Source organism: Schistocerca gregaria, chromosome 1 (genome assembly GCF_023897955.1).
Source record: "Schistocerca gregaria isolate iqSchGreg1 chromosome 1, iqSchGreg1.2, whole genome shotgun sequence".
Classification (NCBI taxonomy): domain Eukaryota; kingdom Metazoa; phylum Arthropoda; class Insecta; order Orthoptera; family Acrididae; genus Schistocerca; species Schistocerca gregaria.
The window spans coordinates 701,778,699-701,806,254 of NC_064920.1; the positions used below are offsets into that span (position 1 = coordinate 701,778,699).

The window sequence follows — 27,556 nt, forward strand, 5'->3', positions numbered from 1 at the left end:
GACGAAAATCTTAAAAACATAGCACTTACGTTCTTCAGTGATATGTCCTCGTGACATTTCTATCCTTTATCCAGGACAGCTGATGTTAATATGAACTTCACGCAAACTGCCTGTTGTACATGATTTAGCAGGGCTGATATCGATTTAACCTGACTAAGCGCAACAGTGTGTGGACGTTCTTTTTCCTAACTAAAATTTTTAAAAGGTTATTATGCCTTACATTGAGTCAGCATAGGTCATCTGGTATGGAAAATCCATAGGACAAAGGTGGTACGTATGGTTATATGATTGACTGATTGGCGTGCGAGTGTAACAGAAATGTTCACAAATGTTAACTGACAGATGCCGCATATCTCACAAGTGTCGCATATCTCACAAATACATTCTTGGATAACTCCAATACCTGTCTTTCACTTCAAAAATACTGTTCAGCCACCTACGCATCCAGTCCATAGCGATGAGGCAGACAAAATCAGCAAATAACACATTCATCCTTACCACGCTCCATCTGTGCGTATAAGAGGAACAGACTTCACTGTATGATTCAACAAAAAGTAGCTTCTTCAATGCAGAGTATACATGAAGATGTACATTTATCCATAGAAAGTGAGGGAGAAGGAAATATTGATTTTGCTTAAAAAAATAAACATTATTTCACACACAAGAACGAGAAAAATTCATTTTTGGAAGACAAAAATTGAGGCTGATCGGGAACTTCACAACACTAACATTTCTTGCATTACCAGTCAAATTATTTGTTCCATCACTAGGATTTGATGATTATGATGACAGAAATCTGCACGCTAAACACTGTAGTCTTTAGTGTACACGTTAAAAAAGCAATACGTACACGAGTGTAGTTTAACGTGGGAAGAATTTACATGTTCCTAAAACATACACACACTTTAAAAGGCTTTAGAGTTAATATTGTTTAGACTATAGAAGATCCTAAGCTGAGCCATTTGAAATGAAGAGCCAATGGTCGAAAGCGGATATTCCAGGGAATCGATATCCTAGGACGAGCAATGCGTATGAAGCACCTCTTAGCAGACCGCTTATTTTTCGTACAGTTGTCTGCTACATCGACGTTGATAGCGCTATTTTGAGATTGCATAACCGTCTGTGATGTGGTCATGTGTACAGGCGACTGAGCCACGTAATTCTGAAGCTAGATTTCAATTCTGTCAATGCATTGTCCGTCGCATACCGCAGTGCTGAACTTCCGACAGTTTGTAATATTCACGACTGAGGTGTTTTCAACCGCACTGGTGCGACAAAGTGCCGCGGTAGTTGTGTCTTCTTTAGTGGAAATTCATAGACAAATTCTCTCAAATCATCAGCAGTAGGTGTTTATAAACTATTATTCAAGATCAATTAACACAACCACGTTTTCTGCCATCGTGTTTGAACGGTGCACGTTACCTGGGCTTCATTTCTGCGTTTAGTGTGCTGCCACAGTTGATGGAGACTGTACCTCTTGTTATCAACGATAGGATGTCGGTTTAACATAGTGTTCATGACCACCTAAGCAACAGCTGACTATATTGCTTTAATCGAGTGGTAAGTCTTGTCCTAAGACCAATACAATTGCCATTTCTATCGCTCAGAATTTTTTTTTTTCGCGTGAGATTACGTAGGTGAAGTTCAATCAGAAATTGAAGAGGATCTGGTTGAAAAGGCCCCAACTACCTGTCTTCACTGTACAGCACACAACAGTGATTACGAAAAAGTAGGACACAATTTTATGAGCTATTGCAGTGCATGCATTGAGACTGGCGGCCACCAATTTCACCATTTGTTACGAGCGTAATTGTTGCTGTAAAGTGTACGATGCTTACGTTAGTTGAAAGTTAAATAATAATTGCGATCATTAGTTACTTATCATAAAAAACCGGTTTAGGATCCTCTACTTTCTGTATAATTGATGCCTTTAAGGTTTAGAACGCTCTTTAAATATACTTAATTTGAGATCTTAAATCTCGAAATGAAACAAGAGTAATGGTTAACAAACGGAAACCTTAGTGCCTGAGATAAATGAGGCTGGCTGATCATTAAACTAAATATGGGTGAGCCATCTACTCTACAACGCACTAAAATCTGCAACGTAAAATTTTAGGTCGTAGTTACCGGGTTTTGGAATAACGGCTTAGAGTCAAACTCGAATGATGGCTTGACATATATTCACTGTGTGTACAATAAGGCTACAAAATTAAATAACATTCATTGTGAAAAAAGAAGAAAAAAGATCTATGATTAATCAGTGAGCGAAAAGCAAACATTTGCATTAGCTTTTTTTCTATCAAAAACAGTTTAGATCACAATTTATTTATTATGGTGACAGGTTTCGATCACTACTGTGGTCATCTTCAGACCAATGAGTAAGGAGTAGTGATTCTCCAGCAGAAGGAGGTTCTTACTCATTGGTCCACAGTAGTAGTCTAAACCGTCACCATAATAAATAAATTGTGGTCGAAACTGTTTTGATAGTAAATATTTGTAACACATTGATCACTGTTACTCCCATAATGTATTCAAAAGTAATTAATTTGCGTTAGTTACTTGGGACAGTCTATTTGGAAACATCTTCCAGCACTGAACCGAACATAAGCGGCACATAAAGTGTAAACATCTAAGAAAATTTTGTTTGTGCAGACAAGGATTGTAGTTCACTTTTCAAGCAAGTGGGGCTCAGTCGTCAAAGAGAATGTTGGAATTAGGAAAAGAATTGTTTTTTGGTTTCTTTGATTGTGTGTTTTGCCCACAATTAGAACCGCACATCATTCAGAGTTAGTCAATTGTGTATTTTATGTCCTCACGGAACATAAACTGAATTTTGTAACTTATAAAAATTAGATGCTCGCTTAATTTGTGCGCTTCTATGCAATCAAAGGAATTAGTTATATGTAAGTACCACATTACTATTAACAAATATGTAAGTTGTTTATGAAGAAACATGTTTTATTTAAGATCGACGAATTGCTGAAACGATATTTTATATGTTTTTGTTTCGTTGTTTTTTTTTACTTTACCTTTTTATTGAGGAAATTGGTTTTTCTAGCTCTATGTGATAAACCTGTATTGTTTTCTTTATTTGCACTACAACATCACTCTGTTTCGCATCAAATCAACAATTTTCGAATAAAACCTAAATTAAACATCGAAAATTTCACTTTTGCTATAAATATTGTTTACTTTTAAGTAGCAGATAGGAAGATAACTATGTAGAACAAAAATGTTCTGTTGGTTACCAGTCTCTTTATATATATTCTCATTCAGTGTCTACACGGTTCACTGCTTCCGATTTTCAGAGGAATCTAGTAAGACGCTGATCAGGTAAGCGATCGTAACGAGGTAATGCAGGACAAATATGCAACACATCAAACGCATAGGTAACGCCGGTACGACCGTAACTGAGCAAAGCTGCTGGTAAAACTACAGTAGTGTGCGCTTACTTATAATATTCTGCGGTAGCCTACGGTAGTTTTATAACTCTGCTACAATAGTAATACCCTTACTCGATTGCACTCGACAGGGCCTGGTTAGCGTTACACAGGAAGGGAATCCAATAATGCGGAAGAATACGCAGGAGAATGTTTACTTCCGTGCCAAATTTACGACGGACAGAGTATGTAGTATTCGAGCGTCAGGCTGTATGAGCACATCACAGGTCCACTGAATAAATAATTGGAATAGTAGTCGATGTCTAGGGGGGCGAGAACAAAAGAGAACGCGGAAGCGCGGCTGCGGCGGCTATCTGTCTGCGGACGCGCGGTCGTCGACTCGCGGCGCTATCTCCGCGCCGCCCCGGGAGGTCAAGTTCGCAGCCGGCGCGCATCAAACGCCGCCGGCAGACTCCGCGCGCTGCTTGACCTAATCACGGAGGGCCCGGCGTTTGGCAGCCAGAGCCGACTGCTACGCGCTCGCCGCGGAGGGAGGGGGCCCTCCGCAGCGACCGCTGCTTCCGCGGCCAATCCGGGAGCGAGTTGCGTACTGCTGCCACTGCCCCCCCCCCCCCCCCCCCCTCACGCCGCGTGGGCAATGCACAGGGGTGGCGGGCGGCGTTTTACCGTAGCCGCGGCGCCAGCACCGGCACCAGATAACCGGCTGCCGTTCGTACGCTAGCAGCGGCGCACTTGCAGTTCTGTCGGCCACGGCACACACCGGTCTGCCGAACACGGGCTGCCCGGGCCCCACCCAGCGACAGCTCGCTTCCAGCAGTGCTTTGCCACCTGCCGCGCCGGCAAATCTGGCACTCCGCGATGCTCAGTGCACCTGTTGAAGCTGATCGGTGCAGGGGATGTCGATTCTGATAGAATCCTGGATTTCGTGTCGACTTTGGTAGCGTTCTCCAGTCCTCTTCCTTGGAGAGTATACGGAGTGTACCAAGTTCCTACAGTCATCGTTTGATTAAAGTGACAAGTCATTTTAAGAGGTTGTTTATCTACGGCGAAAAGACAGTGTGAAGCACGAGGACGGACGGAACAGTGCAAGTGCGCGGGATCTTGAGATTCTGTGAAAATACTGCGAGAAAAAATATGGAAAACCGATATAGTCAAGTCGGTCAGTCTAATATACTTGCTCGATAACTGGTCGACAGGAGATCGATATTATTCGAATTAATGAAAACAAAGCCTTTTAGAATGCAGCTATCGCTGACGATTGTTTGTTCGTTAGCATCGGACAGTGGACGTCCACTTAAGGAAACACCCGTCTGTGTTCCACATCCACAGCTGTCGGAAGCTCTGGTGCGTGGAAGTAGCGCGCAGTTGTGATGTAAGCGACCGTATTAGGGAAACGGTGGCCTCAACTGTATCTGCAGCTGTCGGACGGAACCCTCCGCGGCGATAAGTGGGGTCTCGGGTATTTTGGTGGACTGTGACCCGGCGGAATTATAACGCGATGAAGCGCGACGGCTCGTGCAGACAGCGCGGCGACGGCGCAATGGGCGTGTGGAGCAGGACGCGGAAGGAGGGCCGGCTGCAGCTGCGGCTGGGCGCGCACCCCGCCATCCGCAAGGTGCTGATGCCGCTGCTGCGCTGGCGCGGCCGCCGCGTCGCGCCCTCCAGGAGGTAAGCCGGCGCTGCCCTACCTGCCCAGCGTGCGCAAGTCACCTCACCACTGGCTACATCAGCACGTCGCGAATCACTGTACACTGCATCCCAGGGGGTCCTTAATGCACTATGTACAGGACGATCCATATAAACCAGAACTACTTGAATGAGTCGTAACATTTGAACCAATAATGGGACACTTTTGGTAAATTTGGGAGATGATAGTACACATTAGGGACATTACATACATACACACAAAGTCCTCGCAGCAAATGTTGGAAGTGTCCTCCATCAGCATCGACGCACAACTGTACTAGTTTCACCATATTCCGCGACGCTTTATGAATTCTACCTTCACTAATGCTGTTTATTTCTCGTGCAGTGGCCTAATGGAGCGCTGCAGATGTCCGTAGTCTATTCTTATGCAATCAGGTTAAGATTCCTTGAAGAAAACTGTCTCTTGACACACACTGTGTTTGTGAAATCTTATGGGACTTAACTGCTAACGTCATCAGTCCCTAAGCTTACACACTACTTAACCTAAATTATCCTAAGGACAAACACACACACCCATGCCCGAGGGAGGACTCGAACCTCCGCCGGGACCAGCCGCACAGTCCATGACTGTAGCGCCTAAGACCGCTCGGCTAATCCCGCGCGGCTGACACACAGTCAACATGGGTTTACGAAATATCGTTCCTGTGAAACACAACTTGCTCTTTACTCACATGAACTGTTGAGTGTTGTCCGCATCTCGTGGTCGTGCGGTAGCGTTCTCGCTTCCCACGCCCGGGTTCCCGGGTTCGATTCCCGGCGGGGTCAGGGATTTTCTCTGCCTCGTGATGGCTGGGTGTTGTGTGATGTCCTTATGTTAGTTAGGTTTAAGTAGTTCTAAGTTCTAGGGGACTGATGACCATAGATGTTAAGTCCCATAGTGCTCAGAGCCATTTTTTTTTTTTTTGTTGAGTGTTATTGACAAGGGATTTCAGATTGATTCAGTATTTCTGGATTTTCGGAAGGCTTTTGACACTGTACCACACAAGCGGGGGAGACAAAACAGCGAGGTCATCGGTCTCATCGGATTAGGGAAAGACGGGGAAGGAATTCAGCCGTGCCCTTTCAAAGGAACCATCCCGGAATTTGCCTGGAGCGATTTATGGAAATCAAGGAAAACCTAAATCAGAATGACCAGACGCGGGACTGAACCGTCGTCCTCCCGAATGCGAGTTCAGTGTGCTAGCCACTGCGACTTGTAGTGAAATTTCTTGCTTATGGAATATCGTTTCAGTTACGTGACTGGATTTGTGATTTCCTGTCAGAGAGGTCACAGTTCGTAGTAACTAACGGAAAGTCATCGAGTAAAACGGAAGTGATTTCTGGAGTTCCCCAAGGTAGTGTTATAGGCACTTTCCTGTTCCTTCTCTATATAAACGATTTGGGAGACAATCTTCGTTTGTTTGCAGATGACACTGTCGTTTATCGACTAATAAAATCATCAGAAGATCAAAACAAATTGCAAAACGATTTATAAAACATATCTCAATGGTGCGAAAGTTGGCAGTTGACCCTAAATAACGAAAAGTGTGAGGTCATCCACAAGAGTGCTAAAAGGAACGCGTTAATCTTCGGTTACACGATAAATCAGTCTAATCTAAAAGCCGTAAATTCAACTAAATACCTAGGTATTACAATTACGAACAACTTAAATTGTAAGGAACAGATAGAAAACGTTGTGGGGAAGGCTAACCAAAGACTGCGTTTAATTGGCAAAACACTTAGAACATGTAACAGATCTACTAAGGAGACTGCCTACACTACGCTTGTCCGTCCTCTTTCAGAATACTGCTGGCGGTGTGGGATCCTCACCAGATAGCACTGATGGAGTACATCGACAAAGTTCAAAGAAGGGCAGCACGTTTTGTATTATCGCGAAATATGGGAGAGAGTGTCACAGAAATGATACAGGATTTGGGCTGGACATCATTAAATGAAAGGCGTTTTTCGTTGCAAGGGAATCTTCTCACGAAATTCCAATCACCAATTTTCTCCTCCGAATGCGAAAATATTTTGTTGACGCCCTCTACATAGGGAGAAACGATCACCATGATAAAATAAGGGAAATAAGAGCTCATACGGAAAGATATAGGTGTTCTTTCTTTCAGCGCGCTATACGAGATTGGAATAATAGTGAATTGTGAAGGTGGTTCGATAAACCCTCTGCCAAGCACTTTAATGTATTTGCAGAGTATCCATGTAGATGTAGATACCTCCAGAAGGAAAAAATCCGTGAGAGTTAGATCAGGTGATCAGGGGGGTGGGGCACAAATGTTTTGAGATTACTCGATCACCAAAGAAATTGGTTAGAAGTTGGAGGAAAGCATGAGATGTTGTTCCATCTTTGCTGGAAATAACCTTCGTGTTAAGTTCGACATCATCCAGCATTCAGCTCTTCCACGAGTATATTGAAGATGCCCGAATAAACAATAGTGTCTACAGTCGTCTCAAAGAAAATGGGGCCAACAACCCTGGCAGCTGTCACTGTGCGCCAAGCTCCAACCTTTTCTTCGTGCAGTTATGTTTCGTGGATGATATGGTGGTTTACACAAGCCCAGTATTTGCTGTTTTGTGTGTTGATGTAATCTGCCAGGTGGAACCATATCGCATCTCTAAACCACGATATGGAGAGAATGTCTGGACGTTGAATAAGAAATTCCTGAAACGATGCCTGCATCTTGTGCACGGTTTATGGTCGCAATGCTGATTTAGTCTCGGCTCTCTGACTTGTACCACATGAAACGCCTGCCTCATGGCTCAATCGACAAAACGATTTTCTTGGAGAGCAGTAACCTCTGCACTCAATGATCGTCTGTGTTTACCACCGTCACTGTTTAGTACACCAGTTGTCTCCAGCTTCCTTATACTTGTAAATGATAAAACTTTTGCCTTTGTTGGAACATCGCTCACACTGCTTTCTCTTCGGAACGCCTGTTGTGTTGTAACCAATGAGTCTGTCTTCCGACATGTTTCCACAATGAAATCACACTCCCAAAGTGTAGACAGCATGTTTGTGCAATCGAAAGACAGCGAATCACTAATTTGCTAATTATTGTCACACAGCGGGAACTACACACCGATACCTCCAGGGCTAGGAACGAACACGAACTGAGAAAGCGTGGTGTTATCAGGACAAAGGACCTCTTGCGCAGAAACAACATCAACTTGCCAACGACGAGCTACTAAGATCATTAAAACAACTTTGCCGCTTCTAATGTATAGCGAATACATAGAAAGAAGGATCCTTTACTGTATGATTATATCAAAACGGAACAAACACTGGTAGCAGTTACTTCTGTAAAATATCTGGAAGTATGCATGCGGAACAATTTGAAGTGGAATGATCATATAAAATTAATTGTTGGTAAGGCGGGTGCAAGGTTGCTATTCATTGGGAGGTCTTTAGAAAATGTAGTCCATCAACAAAGGAGGTGGCTTACAAAACACTAGTTCGACCTATGCTTGAGTATTTCTCATCAGTGTGGGATCCGTACCAGGGCGGGTTGACAGAGGAGATAGGGAAGATCCAAAGAAGAGCGACGCGTTTCGTCACAGGGTTATTTGGCAACCGTGATAGCGCTACGGAGATGTTTAGCAAACTCAAGTGGCAGACTCTGCAATAGAGGCGCTCTGCATCGCAGTGTAGCTTACTGTCCAAGTTTCGAGAGGGTGTGTTGCTGGATGAGGTATCGAATATATTGCTTCCTCCTACTTATACCTCCCGAGGAGATCTCGAATGTAAAATTAGAGAGATTCGAGTGCGCACGGTCGCTTTCCGGCAATCGTTCTTCCCGCGAATCATACGCGACTGGAACAGGAAAAGGAGGTAATGACAGTGACACTTAAAGTGCCCTCCGCCACACACCGATGGGTGGCTTGCGGAGTATAGATGTAGATGTAGTTGTAGATGTAGATGTACGAGCTTTCGGAGGGAAGTTACGACCCGCCTAAGTAGCTCAGGTTTATGTGTATCACCTGTGTTAGGGTTTCAGAAACTTCGTGATGATGACTACAATGTTGACATCGGCTGCAAAAATGTTTATTTAAAACTGATTATGATGGACCTCATTTTTCTCAACACGACAGTTTAAAGCTCTCCTTTAACCCATACAGTGCCTACTAGAACACTTTTAAGCACCACAATCAGTTCAATTTGTTGGCCAGTGTACTGGTAAAATAAGACAAATATTACCATACATGTAAAGGCTATTGCTTATAGTCTTCCATTGCAGACTGTATACCAATTACTTTTTTATAGTATACTACTGAAATAGCCTCATATTTAAGAAGATATATTATACAACCGCTCGCTCGACGAAAGATCCGTACGTAAGGACAGGATAGTAGCGCAGGTTAAACCAAAACACAAGAAAGCAAGTAGAAGTAATCCTCTAAATTATAGCCCCATACCACCGACTCTGATTTCGGAACACATACAGTGTTCGAACACTATAAAATACCCCGAAGAAAATCATTCATTGACACACAGTCAACTCGGATTCAGAAAATGTCGTTCTTGTGAAACTTAACTGGACCTCCATTCACATGAAGAAATGAATGCTGTCGACAGGGGATTTCAGAAGGCTTTTGACACTGTTCTTCACAAGTACTGCTAATGCCTAATTCTATCGATTATCGTCTCAATTGTAGGGCTGGACTCGCGATTTCCTGTCAGAAATATTACTGTTCGTACTAACTGACGGGAAGTCGTCGAGTAAAACGGAAGTGGTATCCGGCATACTGCAAGGAAGTGTTATAGGATCTCTAATTTTATAAACGATTTAGGAGGCAATCTGCTCAGCCCTCTTAGATTGTTTACAGATTATGCTGTCATTTATTGTCTAGTAAAGTCATTAGAAGATCAAGACCGATTCCAAAATGATTAAGACAAGATATTTGTATGCTGGAACATCTGGCAGTTGACTCTAAATAATGTAACGTGTGAGGCCATCCATATGAGCACTAAAAGGAGTCCGTGAAATATCGGTTACACGATAAATGACACAAATCTAAATGCTATCAATTGAATTAACACATAGGAATTACAAATACGAACAGCTTACATTGGAACCATCACATACAAAATGTTATGAGAAAGGCGAATTAAAGCATACTTTTTATTCGGACGTAGAGCAGTTAGAAGACGCATACATCTACTAAAGAGGCTGTCTACACTATGGTTGTCTGCCGTCTACTAGAGTACTGCTGCACGGAATGGAATCCTTAGCAGAAACGACTGACTGTGGACATTGAGAAAGGTCAAAGAAGGGCATCCCGTTTTGTATATCGCGGACACGGTACGCAAGCTCGGGCTGCACTCATTAAAACATAGGCGTTTCTCGTTGCAGCGAGATTTTTCACAAAATTTCAATCACCATTTTTCTCCTCCGATTACGATAACACTTTGTTGACTCCCAGCTACATATGAAGAAATGACCATCGTCATAAAATAAGAGAATTCGAAGTTCGCACAGAAAAAATTAGACATTCATTTTCTCGCGTGCTATTCGAAATTGGAACGATCGGGAAATAAAGCTGTGAATCCTCTGGCAAGCTCTCAACTGTGAACTACAGGGTGGTGATGTAGATTAGATTTACATTCATTATTTGCATTCAAGATTGCTTGTATATTGAAACGAGACCTTAAATATGGTATGTTGCTACAAAAATTGTTCCAGTGAGCACTGTATATACTAAAACGAAACTACAAATTTTTGAATCGTTGAACGTGAGGGCCGACGTACATCCGGTATGATAAATTTTAAGGAAACTCTTCCACACAGCCGATAACAACACTTCAGTCACCTGAAATATAGAGAATGTATCATAATTAACAGCGAAAACTGACACGGATGGAAGTATACTATAACAGAAGCAAAAATCGTTCCAGTAAACAAAGGTCGGCAACCTAGCAGTTTGCGAGCCAATTCCGAATGTGTCGTTAGGCGTCACTACTGACTTCAATATGAAATACTGTACTGGTTACCCATAGTGCTCAGAGCCAGTTGAACCATTTTTGTACTGGTTAGTGCTAACGTATTTGTCAGAGTGAATTCCGAAGGGACCAAACTGCTTAGGTCATCGGCCCCTAGACGTACACACTACTTAAACTAACTTATGCTAAGAACAACAGACACACCCATGCCCGAGAGAGGGCTCGAACCTCCGGCGGGAGGGGCCGAGCAGTCCGTGACATGACGCCTCAAACCGCGCGGCCACTCAGCACGGCTCTAACGTATTTGAAATGAAGTGAAATGAAATGAAGTGACTTTGCGACTAAGAAGAACTACGGCGCCGCTTCAGCACTTTACACGTTTCAGTTCCTTGCACAGTCGTCCCTGCAAAGGAGATGTTCTACGTGTGTCGTCCTCGCATTTGGATGCAGCACTGCGCTAGTTCTCAGAAGTGCGTTGCGAATTCTTGCAAACAACACCGATCATCTCGTAAAATTTCACAAGACTACAGTTCGCTGCTCCAGTTCTTATGATACACCCTGTTCAAGAATGTCTTTGCTTTTTACTCACTGAAGAAGCATGGTAAGAATCATTAGATGTCTCTGCGCGTGCTGCTGTTAGCCTACGTTGATTATCTTGCTCTCTGCTTAAGTGATATATAAATGGATAAAACATTTTCGTAGATACCGTCTTGGAAAATGAGTTTTGGACGTTTCTATGTATGTTTCGAGTACGTGCCCTATGAAGTTTTTCAGTGATCTTTATTTCACTCTCTCACGAATAACGCAAGGTTGCCACCATTTGCGCCGTTCCTCTTTACATACGGCCGATACCTAGTGTCAGTTCGACTTGGTGTGGATTCCACACGAACTGAGCGTTGTACTGTATAAGCCAAATGCGTGTGTTGTAAGCAGTCTCTTTCGAAAACAAGCCTCAGTTTCCAGGAGGCAGATACTTGCTCTAGTTACAGCTCAGCCTAAGCGATCGTTTCACTTCTTACCAATTAATGTTACTATCTGTAATTTTACGAAGTGACTGGTTCCAATTATGGTTGCTGTATTCAAAGTCTACTTGAATTTAAATTTTGGGATATGCACAGCTTCATGTTCCTTTGTATCGAAATAAAATAGTCAGTCTTTTCATCACGCGAACTACGGCGGCATTGTAAAATTTCATCAAACCATCCCTCATCATCCTTATCACTCACTACGCATGTTCTCCTCTTCATAAAAAATTGAAACGTTTCATTAATAATCACAGAAGCAAAGAAGATGAGGGTTTAACGACCCGTCGACGACGATGCAGAAGACTGGGGAAGAAAATCTTCAGAGCCCTTTCCAAAACGCCATCACAGCATTTGCGTCAAGCAGTTTTAAATGAAATGACGCTAAACCTAAACCAGAACAGGTGGACCGTGACTGGAACCACCGTCTTCCTGAAAATACCAATGCGCCACATTGCTTGGCAATGGTCACGGCTTATCGAATCCAAATATCACTCAGAATAACTGGTTTGAAACAAGCTCCAATATGTGTTCAAGAGACTTGTCACTCATTATTTTTGGAGATATTTCCATACCTGTTACGTTATTTTACTGTCAAAGAGTAACAAATATCAAGAAGAAAAATCAATCAGTGTTTTTCTTTTAGTGGCAAAATCAAGAACATAACCGCAGTAAACGAAAATACCTATTGTTATCACAGATTTTCTCGAGCTACGGACAGAAACAAAAATTTACCTGCCACAGGACAAACAAGACTGAAAGTTCCGAGTTTGCGAAAGTTGAAAGAAACTGCCGCGCTTAGATCAGACGCAGCCACCATTTTCCCTCTCGAGAAAACCGCGACGAATTACAAACCGAGGACAGGCACGTTGCGAGACACATCACGTTCGGCTCGCGGTTACTTTGGAGAAAACGGCTGCAGGAAGGAGGAGGCAAGCCTAAAGGGCATAAGTTGCCACTCCATTCGTTTTGTTGTACGTCCCTTCTTGAACATTATTATCATTAGTATTAGTGATATTACAAATTTAACAGCAACTATACACCAATATAAAAAATAACCCAAGATCTTTTACATTTTTAAAGCACACACAAGCTCAAAATTAAATTCGAGTGTTTGATGTCATGAAAAGATGTCACCCGGGCTGTCTGCACTTGTACTCAATAAGCATTCCATAATGCCCTCTGTATTGGTGTCCTTACTCTATCAAGAAATGCCGCCCGTGAACTGTGCTAAGACGAAACCTTTGCATATATTCCGCTGTGCAGATCCGGATTTATCTTACTTTAAGACTTATGCTATTACCTGGTACCTATTGGGATGATAGTAAGGCAGAAATAATACTTGTATTTTTTCGACTGCTTATGGATGCTGTACTTCTAAGGCCGGTATTTACATTAGTGAGATCTGTTTAGTGGACTGTAGCCCTTGGTCTGACGCAAGATTCTTTGCTTAACGTTTAGTCATCTAATGCTGCAGACATCCTCAGAGGTAAGTAGATTTTAAGACAAACAACTGCGACATCAGCTTTCTGAGCTTCTTGAAGTCTGAAAATCAACAAACCACTTTTTATAATGTAACAGTTATAACAATTGGAGATGTCTCCAGCATTAGTAGACGAAACGTTAAGCAAGGAAACATGTCTCAGGCCACGATCTACAGCCCATAACACTGAAATCATCAAAGATTCTGGTTAACATTTTTCTGTGGTGTAAGCCTTTGCTGTAAAGTATGCCAGTGCAGTTTGTTGAACGTAATCATAACGTTCTCGCAATGATTAAACAAACCAGTGACCAGTGAAGTAGGTCTTCTCTGAACGATCTTTATATGCTCTGCTACTCAAACCTCATGTTAGCTAAACGTCCGAAACAGACGAACTATATCCAAGAATAAGTCAGACGGGAATTTTGTTTCCCACCTCATGGGTATCATCGTTTCCTTTTAAATCTTGACTGACAGTACCATACAATTACTGAATCTCCTTCACTAATCACAACAATTCTTTGCTGTAATCTGGTTACAGATCGACATTAAGTACTCTCGTTCTGCATGCTCACATGTCTGGAAGTGTTTTATTTCTTACTGAGTTCAAGGAAAGCACGTATCATGAGGTCGTCCAATCGAAGGTCAACGTCGTTGGGATAACGACGAAGGCCATGTTTCGAAATCGTTTGCAAACTAAGACGTAAGTTTTTCCTATCACTAGTGAAGCAATGCCAATTCACAGCGTGAAGAGATTCCACTCTTCTCGGAAAAATCCAACAGTTAGGCCCTCAATCGCTCACTTGGAGAAGTCAGGTAGCAGCTAACTGAAAAGGAAACTTATTTATCTGTTTTCTAAACTTAGTAGCTTTATGCTTCACCGTACAGTTGATGTCTTATACTCAGTCTGACAATAGTTGGTCACAATTCAGACTATAATTATCAGTGCATTATAAGGAGTAATCAGCCCACACACTTGTACCTCAATTATATCAAAAGAGTTTGCTTATCCCATGGGATAAATGCGAGAGTGACCCAGCACTTCCTTTAATTTCACATAAAGAACAGAATTTCAAACACGCACCTGGCACAAATTCATCTACAGGGTGTTACAAAAAGGTACGGCCAAACTTTCAGAAAACTTCCCTCACACACAAATAAACAAAAAAATGCTGTGTGGACATGTGTCCGGAAACGATTAATTTCCATGTTTGAGCTCATTTTAGTTTCGTCCACCTACGCTAAATGGAGCACGTTATCATGATTTCATACGGGATACTCTACCAGTGCTGCTAGAACATGTGCCTTTACAAGTACGACACAACATGTGGTTCATGCACAATGGAGCTCCTGCACATTTCTGTCGAAGTGTTCGTACGCTTCTCAACAACAGATTCGGTGACCGATGGTTTGGTAGAGGCGGACCAATTCCATGGCCTCCACGCTCTCCTGACCTCAACCCTCTTGACTTTCATTTATGGGGGCGTTTGAAAGCTCTTGTCTACGCAACCCCGATACCAAATGTAGAGACTCTTCGTGCTCGTATTGTGGACGGCTGTGATACAATACGCCATTCTCCAGGGCTGCATCAGCGCATCAGGGATTCCATGCGACGGGGGGTGGATGCATGTATCCTCGCTAACGGAGGACATTTTGAACATTTCCTGTAACAAAGTGTTTGAAGTCACGCTGGTACGTTCTGTTGCTGTGTGTTTCCATTCCATGATTAATGTGATTTGAAGACAAGTAATAAAATGAGCTCTAACATGGAAAGTAAGTGTTTCCGGACACATGTCCACATAACATATTTTCTTTCTTTGTGTGTGAGGAATGTTTCCTGAAAGTTTGGCCGTACCTTTTTATAACACCCTGTATATCTTTGGATTTAAATAATGCAATCGCAAGAGAGATGTATGAAAACTATATGCTATATCTGATGGTACTGAAATTAACAATCACGGCTTCAGATGAAAGTAATAACGACAAAAATAGTTTTCTGTGTAATTAGCATACCATAAAGTTTCATTAATCAGCAATATGAGATTAAACACTAGCGTCAGCGTTGTTGATGCCGGTTTATACCACTGCCCCTCTCGGCGGTTCTATCGTACTCACCATTTCACCGCTTCATGTGCAATGCACGATACTGAAATGATGAGACCATTGTTGTTAGGAAAAACAGCTCGTTTCTGTTGCCTTCACTCTAATAAGAAACTCCCTAGCAAGAATTAGGAATAATTGTGGCTCATGAAATGAGAATTGTCGAGTAACCATAACTGCTGTACGATCATATCCGTCAAACGCAAGTGCCAGGAAAGAGATGCAAGATGCTAAATAGCTAAGTACACTGACAAACATAAGATCAGAAGCTGTCTTCTCACAGCATAGCACCGGAATATCGCTGGGAGGAGAATATGACACAGGCCTCCGTAGTTTTCCGGAGGCGATAAAATGCACAACTCGGGGAAGCGCGGACTGCCCTGCGCCACCATTTGTAACTGTTCTGCAGTGGGAGTATCGAAACGTGTGATGGACTATCGCTCGAAAGTATCGACATCAAAAGTCGTAACAGCGGCAAGGAGAAAGACAAACGTGAGCCAGATGGCAACCTTTTGTTTTTCAAAGCAGTCCAAAATCTTACTACAATGTAACGATGAAAGCTGAGAGGTTATTATAGTTTCAGGTATTTTACATCAGTCAGAATTCTGCATTTGTTTAGAGTAGTAGTTCATTTTGCTGAGAAATATAAACCAGTTCTTTCGTATGCATAAAGTGATGGCGTATTAACAAGCACTTGGCAATTACAATGTACATATAGGCCTAATGTACATATAACCTGCGTGTATCGCATACAAGCAGAATATCACAAAGGAAACTGAATATAAGCTCAAAAGAAAACAAATATTTGATGCTTTTATATCTTATTGTTAATTCTAATGAAAAATATAAACATAAAACGAGCTAGTTATGATCATAACTATTCATGTAGATCAGTAGCGCTGTATTGTTCTTGAAGGCTCTGAATATGCAGCTAGCTCGCGATTATCGATGTGCGAATCATCTGGTTTACGGATTATATGTGCCAAAGCCGGCGATTTTTTAAGTCGAAGCCTGAAGATTCTGTTATAACTAGGAAGGATCTTTTCAATTACAATACACTATTATGCATCTGACCCGTCTTTTGCCGTCGAAAGACAATGCAGGGTCGTTAGGTCGTTATTTCAAACTCGGCCTTCCCAGCCAGTGAAGTGTGAATTATGGAGTGGGCCTTCGAATGTGACATATAGCGTATTTTGTGAACAGCAGTCTTGTGGTAAAAGAAAGCAAGTGTTCTACGGTTACCCGTGGTGTTACAAGTCTGCTTTAACCCGGATAACCGGGAGCCTGCTATGCTTGAATGAAACGCTGCCTGCGTTTTCCTTAAAATACTATTTATTTATTCCAGTATTACAACTAACAGATTTCAACGGTATAGTTTTGGTCTCGGAAGAACTTGAGACTGTCGCTCCCTGGAACTAAATACTAACAACGTACTATTGCTTCCTATACTAAAATGAATTTTCACTCTGTTCACTCTGCAACGGAGTGTTCTCTGATGTATAACTCACTATCAGATCAAAACTATTTGCCGTGCAGGGGCTCGATCCCAGCCGTGGAAGGGTAAGGTTCCAGGCTCGAGTTCCGCTGCAGAGTAAAAGATCAACCAGTAAACAATGTTCCTGGCTGTGGCTTAGCCATGTCTGCGCTGTATACTTTCGTAGAGGAGTTCTAGTCCCGCAAAGTATGCAGGAGAACTGCGAAGTCTGGACGGTAGGGGACGAGGTACTGGCAGAAGTCAAGCAATGAGGCCGGGCCGCGGGTTGTGCTTGAATAGCTCAGTCGGTGCGCACTTGCCCGCAGAAGACAAAACCCACAGTTTTGAATCCCAGTACGGCATACAGTTTTAATCTGGGACCCCATGTCTCACAGTCACAGATTTCATTCTGTAGTTTCGGTGTTCGATGTAAGTCCTACTGATACAGAGCTTCAGAACTGATCCGTGCCACGACTGGGATACATGTGGCTCATTTTAATTTCTTATGATAGGGAAAATACACTGATGAGCCAAAACATTATGATCACATCCTACATATCGTCTTGACATACTTTTGGAACGCATCATACCAGCGATTCGGGGTGGTATGAAATCGTGAAGTACTTTCTTTGCGGAGGTACGTGTATGTGGAATCAGATGCCTACTCTCTGTTCGCACAATTCCCGTAAATTATGGGCCGATGGTTTGTGAGCGTGGAGACAGCAGCTGATACCGTGCCAAATGAGTTCCATGTCGTTCATATCAGGCGAATTTGGTGGCAAGACATCAGAATGCGTTCAGTGTTACGCTCCGCAAACCAATGCCCTTTTCACACGGACAGATAACCTGTTGGAAGATACCATTCCTGTCGGGAAGACATCAAGCATGAAAGGAAGCAGAAGGTCCACAACAATGTTCACATAGTCGACAGCTGCTCATAGTGTATTCGGTTAACTACCACAGGTCCCAAGGACGCCCAGATGAACTGCATCCATCTTAGAGTACTGTTCCTACCACCCTGCGTCCGTAGCGCTCTGTATGTTTCGTGCAGCTGTTCCGGCAGCTGTGGCGGAGCTTTCTAGGCGCTTCAGACTGGAACCGCGCTGTTCCTACGGTCGCAGGTTCCAATCCTGCCTCAGGCATTGATATGTGTGATGTTCCTAGGTTAGTTAGGTTTAAGTAATTCTAAGTCTAGGGGACTAATGACCTCAGATGTTAAGTCCCATAGTGCTTAGAACCATTTGAACCATTTTGCAGGTGTTCGCTTTGATGACGGTGTATCGAAATACGACTATCGAGCTGGCGTAACTACAAAATGGATTCATCGGACCAGGCAAGGTCCCCTCTCGATAATCCTGTGCGCACTGCAATCGTAATTTACGACATCGTTGGGTCATCATGGGCACACATGAGGGGTTGTGTGCTGCGGCTCCCTATGTTCAGCATTATGCGCCGAATGGTGTGCTCCGAAACACTTTTGTCTGCACCAGCATTGTATTCTGTCGTTAGATCTGCCACAGATCACCGCCTGCCCTGTTTTACAGAGCGGGCAAGCATTTTCAAGCGCAACTTCTACTGCAGTAATTTTACACAATTACCGTGTATGGCTGCATGCAAACGTGCGTCTATCATTTATATGGAACGTTGCTGCATATTAGAATGACGGCCGCGCAGGATTAGCCGAGCGGTCTCAGGCGCTGCAGTCATGGACTGTGCGGCTGTTCCCAGCGGAGGTTCGAGGCCTCCGTCGGGCATGGGTGTGTGTGTTTGTCCTTAGGATAATTTAGGTTAACTAATGTGTAAGCTTAGGGACTGATGACCTAAGCAGTTAAGTCCCATAAGATTTCACACACATTTTCCTCTTAAAATGACGGACTCACATTTGTATGCACTCACACAGAGTTAATTGTGTAAAATTTGGAATTGGCATAGCACGAAATTCAGCAAATCGTGATACATAAATGACAGTGATTGTGTAACAGCTAAGGCTGTCGTATCCGATATGAAAAATCGTGCAGGATCGAGTCTGCCTCCCAAAATATGGCCGCATAGCTGGTTATCAAACTAAATATCTCACTGTAGTAGGTCTTAATCTCCTGCAAAGACGAGTTGTCTTGTATGCGATGTAGTTGTCCTTCCGTGCTATGTTCTTATTTGTTAAAACATTTTAGATCCTAACTCATTTTCATTCATAAATGGATGCAAGTCAGGGTGTGATATTGCTTAGCCTTTCCGTTAGATCCCCGTGACATGATAGTGCCCACTTCCTTAGTATTAATGCAGTTTTATCAGCAATAATCTTCTTGAGATCGAAGTCTTTCCTGACGGCAGTATTCTATAAAACGTTCTCGGACTTTTTTCGGCGCAATCTCGAGGTTTTATCCAGAATTGATGCCGCAAGAACTTCGATAATGTGTTATAAGACCATATTCTTCTTACTGCACGTGTACCTTTGCTGTATGTGTGAGAGAAATAGACACGCTTTCTCGTCCATCCGAGCCCTGGACAGCCCTCATGCGCGAGTCATCCTTCTAGTTTATTATCTTCGTCCAGTCTTTGCAGTAGGGACCAACTGGAAAGCCCAGAGTGTCTGCATGTCGACCCCTGACGATAGTTCTTGACTGCTGACTGCTTTGTTACCCTCCTTTTTTTTTCGTGCCGTCCAATTCAACCTTTCGGCGCCTGTAACTACCAGGAGACACTTAGGTATCTGTATCTCTCTTTACCCCAAATAACCGCTCGTACAATTTTTGCTCCTGGATTTTGCACAGTGCAGTATTTCGGATACGGGCTATAGTTTCTCCATTACACGATGCTTTTCTTCTCTGTCTCTTTCTTTTCTCAATGTTGTGATGGCTTTGACTGCCTTTCAGTTCTGTTCACCGTCCGTAATGTACTTAGCGGAAGTACATACGAGAAGACACGCACACATGGCCGTATGCGTTTGTGTAAGTGTATTTATCATTTTTTTATGTTCGTAAACATTGCTGTAAACACGATTGTTGTTGTACTCTTGTGAAGCGGTCGGTATGTCAGATATACAGTTAACTACTTTTTTACTTTTTTATTTTGTTAAATTTGTGGGACCCCTTGAATGCAGTGAAATGCAAATGTAATACGAATCTGGTCAATGCACAACATGTTTTTCTGTGAGTTTTGTTCTGTTTGGATCATCCTGCCAAATCCCCTCACGCATTACCCTGTCGTCCACTTCCTATGTACGGACACCCGAGATGTGTACAAATAATTTAACTTAAATGTTATTAGTGGAGTGTGGTAACTGTCCACCGGAGGTATGGTAAGTATTTTGACCAAAGGAGGGAAGTTTTAACACAATGTCGCCTGTCCCACTTACTGGAGAGGGGACATTACTTCTGAGAAGACAAGAATCGTGGAAGTACTCAGTAGTGGCCTTGCTCAAGACATTCTCCTGAACTGATTTCGGGGAACTCAGTCAGCATGACTGGAAAAAGACTAAAACCCACTGCTCCCATGTACCGCATTGTGTTTTCCAGAGTCTCATCCCTCTCGATAACAGCATATTTAAGAGGAAGGCTTCATTTATTAGGATCACCGTATATGGATCTTAATTCTTAGTACGGCACTTGCTAATGCCACTGAGGACGATAGAGTTTGAACAGGAAGCAGCTCGTAGCGGAAAGAGCTTGTGTGCCGAGCCGCTAGTTGTTCCCGGAAAGCAGAGCTAAATGACAGCGGACCTGCTTTGTCCGTGCTCTCGGTCCAGCGGCGTCACAGGGGGACTACCCAGAGCGCGCCACCGGTGCGTGAGCTTGTGGATTCGCGGAATGGCTCGGGGCCCTGGGCGGCTGCATGGCTGCATGGCTCCACGGCTGCACGCCTCCGTCACGGCCGGCACCTCGCAGCCATTGTCTGAGGGGGGTCGGCGAACCCCGCCTATCTGCCGCTGCTGACCCCCTTACCGAACACCTCGACTCCCGCTTCCGGACGACGCCTGCGTTATCAGCAGTGACCGCTACCTGCAGCCGCGAAAACCGGTGCCTTCCGCTCATTCACACGCCCACCAGTGTACAGCTGTCTGCAAGACACGGGCTTTTCCCATGCGAGCAAAGCGCAGAAGAACTAGCTGTGGACTAAGTGTCGTAGCATTCCCTGAAGAAACAATACCCCAGCGTTAGGCTTATCGTTTTTCTTCTTCTCTTGACGTAGATCGGATAACGATTCTCTGTTGTGACTGACCAGATTGATGAATGAGAGAGTAATAATGAGCCGTTAGCAGACAGGTAATGCTGGACAATGCTGCCAGCGGAGTATTATCATGTCTCAAGAATGAACATTATCGTAGACATATTGGCACGTCAATAAGGAAATCTGGCCACGGCAATATAAGATCTACAAGCGGTAAGACTTAACAGTGCATAGCTCCACTAGCCATCTTTGAGAGAAGGCAGTATGGTCCGAAACAAGAAAAATAATTTAAGAAGCATAGGCTCTAAAATGCGTAACTTAAGAGCTATGGACACTTGTTCATCTTCGATATTGTGAGGCACGTTTCTTGTACTGAAAGCCCTTTGCTTTCCATATTTCGTGAGGTGCTAGTGTGGTGACGCTACTTACTCGGCACCATCTATGGATCATTAACGTCTTGGAGACACTCATGTCCTGGTTGGTTGCTGATTTACACGCAGGCACAAAAGGCACACGCACTGCGAGTAATCGATTTGACCAGAAAGTCTGTCGTGTGATACGGGCTTTAATGTATGCATTTTAGAGCTCACGTTTACTGTAGTTTTTTTCTTGTTTTGATCCTTACTGCCAGGTCTGAAAATTTGTCGATTGAGCTATGGTTCACCCTTTAGAATGACACTACGAGAGTAGTCATAAAATCTTAATTATCACCTACAAAAAACAGAATGGAGTAATTTACTTTTTTGTTTGTCTGCAGCTACATTTCTGCAATTCACATCAAAATCCTCGCACCACACTTCTGTAGCATGCCGCTAGGGCGAGCGTGGAGGATGGAGGGAGGGGGAGAGGGGAGAGGACGAAACAAAAAGGTGCAGCCCATTGATGAAGTGGATTGCGAGCAACGCTGCAACAATCCATGCTGGGTTGGTAGCACTGTGAAGCGACGGAGTACCATGTTATTTTACAGCGGTTCGGTGGCGCAGACGGTTCCAGTGCGACTAAAGAAGTTTAGTGCCGAAGAACGAAGTGACACACACTCGGCCCTCTCCCTGTGAAGAGTAGGAATTTGCAAGAGTAGGGAGGCCCTGGTGTTCGAAGATTGGCGTATCGAGGAATACTACAAAAAGTCAAACTTACTGTTGGATCAGCTTTCAACATTTTACACGATATTGTAACCATGACAAACGTTACTAGGGGCGCTCTCTCTCAGGAATTCAAAAAGCTCGCTTGAACAGAGGTAGCAGCGGAAATGTTGCAGATGTGACACGCCAATCCAGGTGACTTCTTTGGCCGCCCAATCATGGTGGCCGAGTGATAGGTTTATCACTATGACCCCGAGACTAAGGTGCAAAATAAGCAGTGGAAACGTATGGATTCACCACCATCGCCAAAAGTGAAGACCCAACAATCACTTGGAAATGTGATGCCGAGTGATTTTTGGGACTGCCGTGGTATAGTGCTAACAGATTACGCTCTCAAGGGCCAAGTCGTCACAGGGGTACACTTTAAAATCTACTGCCGAGGTTACGCGGGCTTGGTCGATTCACTGCCATTCCTAGCCAGAATTATCAGGAAGAGGTAGCTAGTGGGTTTCTGTCAGAAAATTCTCAGCACTGGCGCTAGCGAAAAGTTAGGCTATCTCTAAAACGAATAAGGGAGGAAAACAGGTCACAGAAACAAATGGCAGATCAATAGCAGTTAAGTCTTCGGTTTAGAACATGAGATGATACTAAACATCTGTTTGCTGACATAATCCGCCGTGCATACACACTGAAGTGACAAAAGTCATGGGATACCCTTTAATATCGTATCGGACCTCGTTCTGCGCGGCCTTGTCTCAACAAGTCGCCGGAAGCCTCCAGCAGAAATATTGAGCCATGCTGCCTCTATTGCACCCATAATTGCGGAAGTGCTGTCGGTGCAGAGGTTTGTGAGCGATGTGATCTCTCGATTACGTTCCATAAATGTTCGATGGGTTTCATGACGGGCGACCTGGATGGTCAAATCATTCTCTTGAATTGTCCAGATTGTTCTTAAAACCAATCGCGAACAATTGTAACCCAGTGACATGGTGCTACATCATCCATAAAAATTCCATCGTTGTTTGGGAACATGAAGTCCGTAAATGGCTGTAAATAGTCTCCAAGTAGCAGAACATAACGATTTATAGTCAATTATCAGCTAGGTTGGAACAGAGGACGCAGTCCATTTCATGTAAACACAGCTCACGCCATCAGGGACCCAGCACCAGCTTGTGTAGAGCCTTGTTCACACATTGGGACCATGGCTTCAAGGGGTCTGCGCGACACTCGGACCCTACCACCATCTGAAACCGGGACTCATGTGACCAGGCCACGGTTTACCAGTCGCCTAAGGTCCAGGAAAAGCGCTGGAGGCGATGTCGTGCTGTAAGCATAGGCACTAGCGTCGGTTGTTTGCTGCCATAGCCCATTAACGCCAAATTTTGCCGCGCTGCCTCAACAAATACGTTCGTCGTACATCCCACATTGATTTCTGTTGTTATTTCATCTGTTAGCACTGACAACTGTACGCAAACGCCACTGCTCTCGGCCCTTATCTGACGGCCGTCGGTCGCTGCGTTGTCCGCGGTAGAGGTAATACCTGAGGTTTGGTATTCTCGTCACACTCTTGACACTGTGGATCTAGGAATATTGAATTCCCTAACGGTTTCCTAAATGTAATGTCCCATACGCATAGCTCCAACTACCATTCCGCGTTCAAAGTCTGTTAACTCTCATTGTGCGACCATAATCATGTCGAAAACCCGAGTGCAAATGACAGGTCCGCCTATGCACCGCCCTTTCATATCTCGTCTACACGATACTACCGCCATCTGTATATGTGCATATCGCTGTCTATGATTTTTTGTCATGTCAGTATATTCTTAAACATAACGACAGCTACCTCGAAATACATGTCTGCTCAAGGACGCACGACAAGTTGTGAATCATCCATATTTAAACTGTGTGTCAGTCTGTGACTCGGCCAGTACCCCTATGTTTGTGTACGAATTTCCAAAAGCACTTTCAGAGCCGGTACGTGAATTTGATCTAATACAGTATTTTTAGTGCATTTCTTGAGAAATGTAAGCATCCTAGGCCAGCTCATCTGCGGCCGATAACTTTAACTTCTCTCGGTTATTCATCGCAAGGTAGCCCACAATAAGAAATAAAAGTACCTCAGCTCATCATCAGTCGTAGTCTTCCTGTTCTCAGCTTGGTCGGGAGACGTCCGCTGCTCTGTCACCTATGGCCGAGCGGTTCTAGGCGCTTCAGTCTGGAACCGCGCGACTGCTACGGTCGCAGGTTCGAATCCTGCCTCGGGCTTGGATGTGTGTGATGTCCTTAGGTTAGTTAGGTTTAAGTAGTTCTAAGTTCTAGGGGACTGATGACCTCAGATGTTAAGCCCCATAGTGCTCAGAGCCATTTTTTGCTCTGTCACGGTGGCGGCAGTCAGTGGCATCGGGCATGAGATAAGTAACTGCGGAAAGCGGGAACGCTGGTAAAATCGCTGAACACTGAGAGGTAATGCACTATTTAGTAACAACAGGTTCTACAACTCTGTTGGAATGGAATTAAGAAGAAAAGAAGATTTAACGTCCCAATGACGATCAGGTCATTTAGAGACGAATCACAAGCTCGGCTTGAACAAGGAAATCAGCCGAGCTCTTTCAAAGAAACTATCTCAGCAATGGCTGTGGGCGGTTTTCGGTAACCACAGAAAACGTACATCTGGATGAAGACTGGGCTCTGAACCACTGTCGTTCCAGTGTCTCGGCTCTGCGACATCTCGCTAGCCTCTTCACGTCATGCATACATATTCTCATGACAGCTCGCTCACCTTAAAAGGTCAGTACCTCTCTTCCTTTCTCGAGACCCTCTGTCCCATTCCCCTCACAACGATTCACCACGAGCCACTTGACTGCTTCACTTATCTCTCATTCAACTAGCAAACTGTCGCTTTTTTATCTTACTAGAATCACTTCAGAACTCTTCTGTGGAGAGCATGGTTAACACTACGAAACCATTACCACGTCGAATGATCCAGGTATAACAGAAAGGTTAGGATACTATTAGTTACTGGTTGCAATTACTTAAACAGCCAAAGTATTCTTTAGATATGGCAGAAAATTTCAGGTGCTTTGTAATTACAAGTGAGGTTACCAACTCCGTTTGGCAGATGAGTTTCTGTAGCCATTTTCAGGGTGCGAGTCCATTTCTCCTCGGCGTAGACAATGAAAAGGGTTATTGTCATCAACTGAACAGTTCACATTCTGTTCTTAGTTAGTCATGCCACGTCCTAACGGCCCTAACAGGCCTTCTGTTCACACAGAGGCGTCACTTAAAGGACAATGGGGGGCTTGTGCCTGTTCTAACGTGATATGTTTTCTAAGAAAGTAGAATTGTTAAGTTGCTTGTTCAGTGATCCAGGATGACACATAAACTAGAACAGCAATCACTGGATTGACTGATCCAATGAAAGAATAATACCAGGTTCGCACGTGCTTATTTCGAGATACTCATTACTCTTGTACGAGGTGTAATACACGTAATACTTTTGCACGGAAACGTGAATACTAGGATCAAGGAAGCGTGGCAGTACCACGAAAATGCTGTTCCAAAAATCTAAGAATAATGCTACTTCGGGTTATTACAGCTATTGCAGGTTTCAAAATATTGTCTCTGAACTCTCCCCCTTAAGGCATCGTCCACTAGAGCAACAAGAAATTTTTATGTTCTCATGATTTTTGCGAATTGAGGACGTTTTTATACATTACTGGCAGTTGTTTTCATCATTGTTATGTATCTCCGGCTTCAATTTCGATGCAGATACACGGGAAAATGGTTTTAGCGTACATAGGGACTAGCATTACGCCTTATACTGTATTACTTTGAGGAATAGCTAATCTGAATTTTGTGGAGCAAGGAAAAATTTTGTTTACCGATAACTGTTGTACACTTTTGCTTCTCGATCTGTGCTGCCATCGACTAACAGGAGTCTGTATTCTGCGATGCTAAGCCCTTCCCCGAGAGCAGTGACTCTAGAATTTCTATCAATGGCTCCATGTTTTAAGGCGCTTGAAGACACCGAACAAAGGCACTGTAGACTGACGAAAAGTGGAGTCTTCAGATTTTTTTACGTTCACGGGTAGAGTACTTCGATCACTTGATTTACTGCACATCTAGCGGACTTATTTTCGCGGCATTTGAACTACGCCTCGCTCATACCACACGATGTTCAATGGGACGAGAGTCTGTGACACAAAGGCTACTCTGGTCACGGAGAACCCTCGACAGGGAAAGCTGATCTTGCAACGAGGATCCCCTCCCGCCGGAGGTTCGAATCCTCCCTCGGGCATCGGTGTGTGTGTGTTGTTCTTAGCATAAGTTAGTTTAAGTAGTGTGTAAGTCTAGGGACCGATGTCCTCCGCAGTTTGGTCCCTTAGGAATTCACATACATTCCAACATTTTTGCAACGAGGAAACGACAAAACAGTGTGGCGGCTAAAGGATGGAGGGCATCTCTGTTCAGTACTGCCCGGTACTTGACCGTTTACACTCTCACTGACCCGTAGAGACGCTGCGGCCAGTGGACGTAAGACGTTTGACAGTTCAACGGTAAGGTGTGAATCACTAGCGCGTTTTGCAGGTACTTTTCGTATGTACTCCAGGACGTGATATAATGTAAACTATGACATTTGAAGTAAAAATGTGGCTAGTTTGCAGCTGATAACGGCGTACTAGTGTCTTTCGTATACAACCGACGCAAACACACCGGCAGCGATGTTATAGTTTGTTGAACCGCTGTCGATAGATATAATATGCAACGGTGTTCTCCCTTTGGAAGATAGTGTCTAATATAGAATCTCGAGAACATTTTCCTCTGTTGCAGAAGTCTGTATATATGATTCCTGTTAAATGCTTCGGGGAAACTCGAAGCCCAACTAAATGCGAATCCAGACAACTTACGGAGCTGTATGACGTCTTGGACAACCACCGGGATTTCGACATATGAACGCCCCGTCATTCATATAGAAAGACTTGACGTTGAGTATATATTTTAACGAATTCGCAATGGTCTCACTTGACACACAGAGGCAGTATAAGAAGTATAGTTTTTGAATAAAAGTCCGTCAATTGTAAGTCGTTTTCGTACTTTTTTATTTCCGATACGTATCTCTGAGCGAAAGCTCCATCATCAGGGTTTCCAATGTTCAGGAATGAGTTTTCATCATGGCCTGGCAAATCATTGA

General features: G+C 43.7%; 1 protein-coding gene across 4 annotated transcripts in view; it reads left to right on the forward strand.

Annotated features, from left to right (window-relative positions):
- LOC126365509 (protein unc-13 homolog 4B) overlaps positions 1–27,556 on the forward strand; it is a 450,988-nt gene that overhangs the window by 194,996 nt on the left and 228,436 nt on the right. The window contains exon 1 of one of the 4 annotated variants that reach the window (XM_050008151.1): positions 4,062–5,069. The exons of 2 other annotated variants lie outside the window; for them this stretch is intronic. In XM_050008151.1, the coding sequence (XP_049864108.1) occupies positions 4,900–5,069 (170 nt within the window). In that variant the 5' untranslated portion in view covers positions 4,062–4,899. Of the gene's footprint in view, positions 1–4,061; positions 5,070–27,556 lie in introns of those variants that run through there. One more of the 4 variants, XM_050008154.1, reaches the window with a different exon arrangement.